The sequence below is a fragment of the Oncorhynchus mykiss genome, chromosome 13 (genome assembly GCF_057628025.1).
Source record: "Oncorhynchus mykiss isolate SJ-2025 chromosome 13, ASM5762802v1, whole genome shotgun sequence".
In the NCBI taxonomy this organism is placed as follows: domain Eukaryota; kingdom Metazoa; phylum Chordata; class Actinopteri; order Salmoniformes; family Salmonidae; genus Oncorhynchus; species Oncorhynchus mykiss.
The window spans coordinates 57,408,871-57,417,735 of record NC_143034.1 but is presented as its reverse complement, the minus strand read 5'-3'; the positions used below and the strand labels follow the sequence as shown (position 1 = coordinate 57,417,735).

At 44.6% G+C, this 8,865-nt stretch overlaps 1 protein-coding gene across 1 annotated transcript in view; it reads right to left on the bottom strand.

Moving 5' to 3' along the window:
* Positions 1–2,073: 2,073 nt before the first annotated feature.
* The window catches only part of LOC110485200 (voltage-dependent calcium channel gamma-2 subunit), an 83,153-nt gene continuing 76,361 nt past the window's right edge, over positions 2,074–8,865 (bottom strand). The window contains exons 3-4 of the mRNA XM_036941342.2: positions 6,120–6,260; positions 2,074–4,115 (exon numbers count right to left, since the gene is read on the bottom strand). Of these exons, the coding sequence (XP_036797237.1) occupies positions 3,583–4,115; positions 6,120–6,260 (674 nt within the window). The 3' untranslated portion in view covers positions 2,074–3,582. The remainder of the gene's footprint in view (positions 4,116–6,119; positions 6,261–8,865) is intronic.

Below are 8,865 nucleotides of genomic sequence, written 5' to 3'. Positions count from 1 at the left end.
CTCTTCATGAGCCATGCTGGACAGAGACCACTATATTACTCCCTCTTCATGAGTCATGCTGGACAGAGAGACCACTATATTACTTCCTCTTCATGAGCCATGCTGGACAGAGACCACTATATTACTCCCTCTTCATGAGTCATGCTGGACAGAGACCACTATATTACTCCTTCTTCATGAGCCATGCTGGACAGAAAGACCACTATATTACTCCCTCTTCATGAGTCATGCTGGACAGAGAGACCACTATATTACTTCCTCTTCATGAGCCATGCTGGACAGAGACCACTATATTACTCCCTCTTCATGAGTCATGCTGGACAGAGAGACCACTATATTACTTCCTCTTCATGAGCCATGCTGGACAGAGACCACTATATTACTCCCTCTTCATGAGTCATGCTGGACAGAGACCACTATATTACTCCCTCTTCATGAGTCATGCTGGACAGAGAGACCACTATATTACTTCCTCTTCATGAGCCATGCTGGACAGAGACCACTATATTACTCCCTCTTCATGAGTCATGCTGGACAGAGAGACCACTATATTACTTCCTCTTCATGAGCCATGCTGGACAGAGACCACTATATTACTCTCTCTTCGTGAGCCATGCTGGACATAGACCACTATATTACTCCCTCTTCATGAGCCATGCTGGATAGAGACCACTATATTACTCTCTCTTCATGAGCCATGCTGGACATAGACCACTATATTACTCCCTCTTCATGAGCCATGCTGGACAGAGACCATTATATTACTCCCTCTTCATGAGCCATGCTGGACAGAGAGACCACTATATTACTCCCTCTTCATGAGCCATGCTGGATAGAGACCACTATATTACTCCCTCTTCATGAGTCATGCTGGACAGAGACCACTATATTACTCCCTCTTCATGAGCCATGCTAGACAGAGACCACTATATTACTCCCTCTTCATGAGCCATGCTGGACATAGACCACTATATTACTCTCTCTTCGTGAGCCATGCTGGATAGAGACCACTATATTACTCCCTCTTCATGAGCCATGCTGGACAGAGACCACTATATTACTCCCTCTTCATGAGCCATGCTGGACATAGACCACTATATTACTCCCTCTTCATGAGCCATGCTAGACAGAGACCACTATATTACTCCCTCTTCGTGAGCCATGCTGGATAGAGACCACTATATTACTCCCTCTTCATGAGCCATGCTAGACAGAGACCACTATATTACTCCCTCTTCGTGAGCCATGCTGGATAGAGACCACTATATTACTCCCTCTTCATGAGTCATGCTGGACAGAGACCACTATATTACTCTCTCTTCGTGAGCCATGCTGGATAGAGACCACTATATTACTCCCTTTTCATGAGTCATGCTGGATAGAGACCACTATATTACTCTCTCTTCGTGAGCCATGCTGGACAGAAAGACCACTATATTACTCCCTCTTCATGAGTCATGCTGGATAGAGACCACTATATTACTCTCTCTTCGTGAGCCATGCTGGACATAGACCACTATATTACTCCCTCTTAATAAAAAATACACAAACACAGCCAGTGCTGCCACAGCCTCAGACCCTTTGGTTCCACTCAGAGGGCTGCTATTACGTGTCTGCCTCACACACTCACGTTTGCTATCATAAACACACACACGTTCATGCTTGCCACACACACACACACCTCACCTCATTGCAGAGAAAAAGGGGTGCATCAGGTCCTGAAAGTGATGCTTTTAGGGTGGTCGTGTAGAAAGGTGTCGTATATCATTTCTACATGGATAGCTCCACCTACAGAGTCCTGGTTTTATTGCAAACCTGTGTTCCTTTTCCAGGAATGTCATGTCCTAGAAAGACACCACGCGGTGATGTGTCCTATGTGCTGTTTTATCTTTACAATCATGGTTTCTCCCATTCTGTAGCCTGAAGACAGAAACATGCTTGTTAACACAAGTGTTAGTACATGGTAGAGAGTAGAGACACACAGAGAGACAGTGTGAGAGGGTATTAGAAACATAGAACAAGGGTGTTAAGTGTAAGGATACAGTAGGTTAGAGACACAGTGAAACAGGCTGATTTGTTCTCCCTAAGATTGGTATTTTATTCATCAGGACTTGATGCATCCAAGTAAAGGATCATTCGGTTTTGGCACCTTTAAAGATTTCATTTTCAATTTGAACAACACATTGACAATCAAAAGAAACAAAGAAATGACTAAGGCTGTGTGAATTTGAAAAATAAAATACATACATATACATACATACATATATATATTTATATAAAGAATTAAACCAAACCATTTAAAAAAAATGTGTTTTTGTTCAATGTCGATTGTTTGGTTTCTTTCACAAAAGCATAAGATAAAATGAAGTAAATAAAAAAACATAAGAGAGAAAATACTCATGAAACATTACTAGTTTCAACGTTAGCGTCATCACTTTTTCCCCCTTCTAATTATCATTATCCTTTAAAACTTCAGTTTTAAAAGAGCAGATTTGCTGTAATTTTATAGCATGCATTTAATTTCAGAAAAGTTGATTCACTTAGCTTCTCTTGTACTATTTCATATTTATCTTGTTGCTTGCCTTTTACGCAAGTATTTCTTTTTGTATTTGGCGTCCTCTTCTTTTCCTCCCCCTCTCCTCCTTCCTTTTTCTTCGAGAAGTCGTGTTTGGAGTCTTTTTTTCTTGGTTTGAACTTTGACCCCATTGTTGTTGGTGGTTTCTCTTGAGGGGTTCAACACTCCCATGACACCCCCCCACCCAAAAAAAGAAAGCGAACAGGGACTCAGAAAAAGGCGAGAAGGTTCTATTAAAATAATCTCTATTTTTCTACTGTTGGCTGTGTGCGTCTGTCCCTCGCCATGTCTCAGCAGCTCCGTAGTGTAGTGTACCTACAGCACATTCTCTCTGGCTCTGTCATCCTTCCAGCAGATCCTAAAAGAGTCTTTTCTCGTGTTACCAACAGCACTTAGTTTAGTTTACTTGTTGTTGTTTTTTCTTCAGTAAAGTCTGTATCTCTTGATTATTAACTTAATCATTTATTTATAAATGTAACACACATATAGTACCTTTGTTAGAGTTTACAGACTGGGCTAATTCTTACTGAATCCCAAGCTGCAAAAATTCACAGTTTTAATACAGAAAATAAATAAATGAATAAATATGACAACGAATCAGAGGCATATGGCAGGTGGTATGATGGGAAAGTACAGCAGCATGTTGCACCACCAAAACTGTGGAGCCAAACTGTCAAAACCAAAAGGTTATGAAATCATGAATCAAATTTAAATCAAAACCCTCCCTTTCAGTGCACCACCCTCATCACCCATCCTCACCCATAAAAATGACTCAGTCTCTAAGGACAATCTGCCCCATTCTCCCAGTACAACCATTTACTCCAAAGGAACTCAACAAACCTCTTTAGACTCTCTCAACAATGGTAGATGGGAAAATCATGCAGTTGAATGAAATAAAATCATCAATCTCTATAAAGATGGAAACTCATCCTGGCCTATGGTATATTAGAGACCTGGGTGGGGGCCTCCCTGCCTTCGCTCCCCCGGGCTCTGCTCTCAGGGCTCCCTCATACTGGTGTGGTGCGGCGGTTGGCTGTGTTGGTGTTGGCCGAGTCTTTTTCCTTCTGAATACAGTTGTGGACCTGCAGGAAGGTATGGTCCCTCTCCGAGTTGTAGGTGGCGGTCGGCGTGCCCCCGGCCTTCAGGGTGTCCCGGGGCAGCGTGTACATGGAGATCTCTGTAGAGGGTAGCGCGCTGAAGCCCTTGAGGCCCACAGGTGAGGTGTCGCGGGAGTGCGAGGGGTCTGTGGACCGGGAGGAGGAGCGCGAGCGGCGTCGGTAGCGGTAACGGTAGGATGGGATGCGTGTGATGGCCGAGGCCTGGAGGTAGTCGGCAGCCCTGGCCCCTGCCCGGAGCTGCCGATGGCGGTCAATGAACATGTGGGCTGCCAGGACGCCCACCATCTCAGCCATTATGAAGGACAGGGCTCCGAAGTAGAAGGACCAGCCGTAGGAGTAGCTGTTCTTCTTCGAGTCGCTCTTAGAGGGGTCCCCTGCGTTGGCTGATATGTACACGATGATCCCGATGATGTTGCTCAGGCCTGAGGGATGAGGGGGGGGGGGGGGGGGGGGGGGGGGGGAGTTGGAGGGGCGAGATGAGAGAACAGAGGAATTATGCAATCGGTTAAGATAGGACATATACCTTTTCTAGGCATACCACATGCGCAGTAGTCTGAGTGCATCTATCCACCACAGTGAATACGCCATTACCAAGACAAACCTTTTCAGACAAGTACCACGGACTCACCAAAGGATAATGTACATACATACTGTACTTCTCACTGTCAAGAAATATGACTGAATACAAACCAGAAATATGACTGAATACAAACCAGAAATATGACTGAATATAAACCAGAAATATGACTGAATACAAACCAGAAATATGACTGAATACGAAACAGAAATATGACCCAAGCCTGAGCCTCTGCCCTTATAGTGTTTAAGAACAAAGACTGAGATCCTGAGTCAGATCAGTTGGGACAGCACATAACATGATCATACATCTGATTCACATAGGGATCACATCCTATGATAGGGATAATAATCATATACTCATATACACTGAGTGTACAAAACATTAGGAACACCTTCTCTTTCCATGACATAGACTGACCAGGTGAATCCAGGTGAAAGATATGATCCCTTATTGATGTCACTTGTTAAATCCACTTCAATCAGTGTAGATGAAGGAGAGGAGTCAGTTTAAAGAAGTATTTTTAAGCCTTGAGACAGTTTAGACATGGAATGTGTGTGTGTGCCATGCAGAGGGTGAATGGACAAGACAAAATATTGAAGTACCTTTGGATGGGGTACAGTAGTAGGTGCCAGGCTCACCGGTTTGAATGTTTCAAGAGCTACAGCACAGTTTCCTGTGTGTATCAAGAATGGTCCATCACCCAAGGGACCAGCCAACATGACAGAACTGTGGGACTCACTGGAGTCACCATGGGCCAGAATTCCTGTAGGACACATTTGACATCTTGTAGAGTCCATGTCCCATCAAATTGAGGCTGTTCTGATGTTGATGTCTAATGTTTTGTACACTCAGTGTATATATATCTACTTTAACTGTAGAGAAGAGAAGTGTGTGACTTAGTAGAGCTGGGATGATGGATCATTGGGAAAGTATGTCAGGGACACCATATTTTTAGAGTTGAATCCCAATGGGTAGCTTCTAGCCCAGCACCCAGATCAGGAGAAAATAAGTGGATAAAGAGGGAAGAATGGAGTGCGTGACTTGTGGCTGCTGCTGAGTGGAGGCTGAGAGCTGACTGAGGAGTTGCAGTACTGGGGATGACCAGCAGAGAGAGAGAGACTGCTTGTGCACTGCACCTTAGCTGGATTAGTCAACAGTCTCTTCTTTGCTGGATTTACATCCATCTGTACAACTGTTCTATATAAGTGAACCATAATAACATTGCATGTTAGTGACTAAAAAGTAGTGACTGAAAACATTTGCATTTGTGTACACTTTGTATCAATGAAACCAAATCATTTAAAGCTAGTCTCCCTAATTTAACCCCTACTATCCCTCTCCACCATAGTAACTGTTTCTCTCTTTCTTTTCCCCAGTCTTCCTTCCTCTCTTCCTCTACCTGCCCCAGATACACACCCCTTCCTCTCTCTCTTCCCCTCTCTTCTCCACTCTCTTCTCCTCTCTCTTCCTCTATCTTCCTCGCTCTTCTCCTCTCTCTTCCACTCTCTCTTCCCCTCTCTTCTCCACTCTCTTCCTCTCTCTTACTCTCTCCTCCTCTCTCTTCCTCTCTCTTCTCCTCTCTCTTCTCCACTCTCTTCCTCTTTCTTCTCCTCTCTCTTCTCCTCTCTCTTCCCCTCTCTTCTCATCTCTCTTCCTCTCTCCTCCTCTCTCTTCCTCTCTCTTCTCCTCTCTATCTCTTCCTCTCTCTCTTCCTCTCTTTTGTCCCCTCTTTCTTCCACTCTCTCTTCCTCTCGCTCTTCCTCTCTCTCTTCCTCTCTCTCTTCCTCTCTCTTCCCCTCTTTTGTCCCCTCTATCTCTTCCTCTCTCTCTTCCTCTCTAGACTCACCTGCAGACACAAAGAAGATCCCTGCGCTGAGGATGATGTTGTGGCGTGACTTGTAGAACTCGCTGGCAGCTATACACAGGCCTCCCATGAAGAGCAGAATGACACTGAGGATGGGGAAGATGCTGGAAGCTCGCACCGCACCTGAGAACAGATAGAGGACAGGAGAAGAGGAAAATAAAAGAGAGGGGGGGGGGGCAGGGGGGTTACATAGGGATAGAGAAGAAGAGAGAGATAGGATAAATAAAATGGTAAATATAGAGAGAGAGATAGGAGAGGAAGAATAAGAGCGGGGAACAATGAAAAATGAGGGAGAGAGAAGAGAGAATGTAAATTAGACTCCCAACATTAGCTCCCTATCTGAGCCACATCCTAATCAACACTCCATCAGCGCTGTGAAAGTCTTGATCAACACCAGCCAGTGAGTGTATCCCCTCAGTGAGCCTCAGTTACCCAACTTTATGTAATCACGCCACCTGACTACACACAACACAACACTCAGTTAGCACACACAGCTCCCCAGATTGGAGTGTTGCATTACGCCATATCATGTAGTGCAAATGACATTAACTCCAGCAGAGCTCCAGGGGCCTAGCCTGTGGGGTAATGGGGGGCGAAGCTCTTCAAACCAAGCTCACGTCCTTGGCTGATACTGGTACGGAAGACAGAGCAAGAACAGAAGGGTTGAGGTACTGATGACAGATCAAGAACAGAAGGGTTGAGGTACTGATAACAGAGTTAGAACTGAAGGGTTGAGGTACTGATGACAGAGTTAGAACTGAAGGGTTGAGGTACTGATGACAGAGTTAGAACTGAAGGGTTGAGGTACTGATGACAGAGCAAGAACTGAAGGGTTGAGGTACTGATGACAGAGTTAGAACTGAAGGGTTGAGGTACTGATGATAGAGCTACAACTGAAGGGTTGAGGTACTGATGACAGAGTTAGAACTGAAGGGTTGAGGTACTGATGACAGAGTTAGAACAGAAGGGTTGAGGTACTGATGACAGAGTTAGAACTGAAGGCTTGAGGTACTGATGACAGAGTTAGAACTGAAGGGTTGAGATACTGATGATAGAGCTAGAACTGAAGGGTTGAGGTACTGATGACAGAGCTAGAACTGAAGGGTTGAGGTACTGATGACAGAGTTAGAACTGAAGTCTTGAGGTACTGATGACGGAGCTAGAACTGAAGGGTTGAGGTACTGATGACAGAGCTACAACTGAAGGGTTGAGGTACTGATGACAGAGCTAGAACTGAAGGGTTGAGGTACTGATGACCGAGTTAGAACTGAAGTCTTGAGGTACTGATGACGGAGCTAGAACTGAAGGGTTGAGGTACTGATGACAAAGTTAGAACTGAAGTCTTGAGGTACTGATGACAGATCAAGAACAGAAGGGTTGAGGTACTGATGACAGAGTTAGAACAGAAGGGTTGAGGTACTGATGACAGAGTTAGAACAGAAGGATTGAGGTACTGATGACAGAGTTAGAACTGAAGGCTTGAGATACTGATGACAGAGTTAGAACTGAATGGTTGAGGTACTGATGACAGAGTTAGAACTGAAGGGTTGAGGTACTGATGATAGAGCTAGAACTGAAGGGTTGAGGTACTGATGACAGAGCTAGAACTGAAGGGTTGAGGTACTGATGACATAGTTAGAACTGAATGGTTGAGGTACTGATGACAGAGTTAGAACTGAAGGGTTGAGGTACTGATGACAGAGTTAGAACAGAAGGGTTGAGGTACTGATGACAGAGTTAGAACAGAAGGGTTGAGGTACTGATGACAGAGCTAGAACTGAAGGGTTGAGGTACTGATGACATAGTTAGAACTGAATGGTTGAGGTACTGATGACAGAGTTAGAACTGAAGGGTTGAGGTACTGATGACAGAGCTAGAACTGAAGGGTTGAGGTACTGATGACCGAGTTAGAACTGAAGTCTTGAGGTACTGATGACGGAGCTAGAACTGAAGGGTTGAGGTACTGATGACAGAGCTAGAACTGAAGGGTTGAGGTACTGATGACAGAGTTAGAACAGAAGGGTTGAGGTACTGATGACAGAGTTAGAACAGAAGGGTTGAGGTACTGATGACAGAGCTAGAACTGAAGGGTTGAGGTACTGATGACAGAGCTAGAACTGAAGGGATGAGGTACTGATGACAGAGCTAGAACTGAAGGGTTGAGGTACTGATGACAGAGTTAGAACTGAAGGCTTGAGGTACTGATGACAGAGCTAGAATTGAAGGGTTGAGGTACTGATGACAGAGCTAGAACTGAACGGTTGAGGTACTGATGACAGAGTTAGAACAGAAGGGATGAGGTACAGAAGACAGAGCTATAACTGAAGGGTTGAGGTACTGATGACATAGTTAGAACTGAATGGTTGAGGTACTGATGACAGAGTTAGAACTGAAGGGTTGAGGTACTGATGACAGAGTTAGAACTGAAGGGTTGAGGTACTGATGACAGAGTTAGAACTGAAGGGTTGAGGTACTGATGACATAGTTAGAACTGAATGGTTGAGGTACTGATGACAGAGTTAGAACTGAAGGGTTGAGGTACTGATGACAGAGTTAGAACTGAAGGGTTGAGGTACTGATGACAGAGTTAGAACTGAAGGGTTGAGGTACTGATGATAGAGCTACAACTGAAGGGTTGAGGTACTGATGACAGAGTTAGAACTGAAGGGTTGAGGTACTGATGACAAAGTTAGAACTGAAGGCTTGAGGTACTGATGACAGAGTTAGA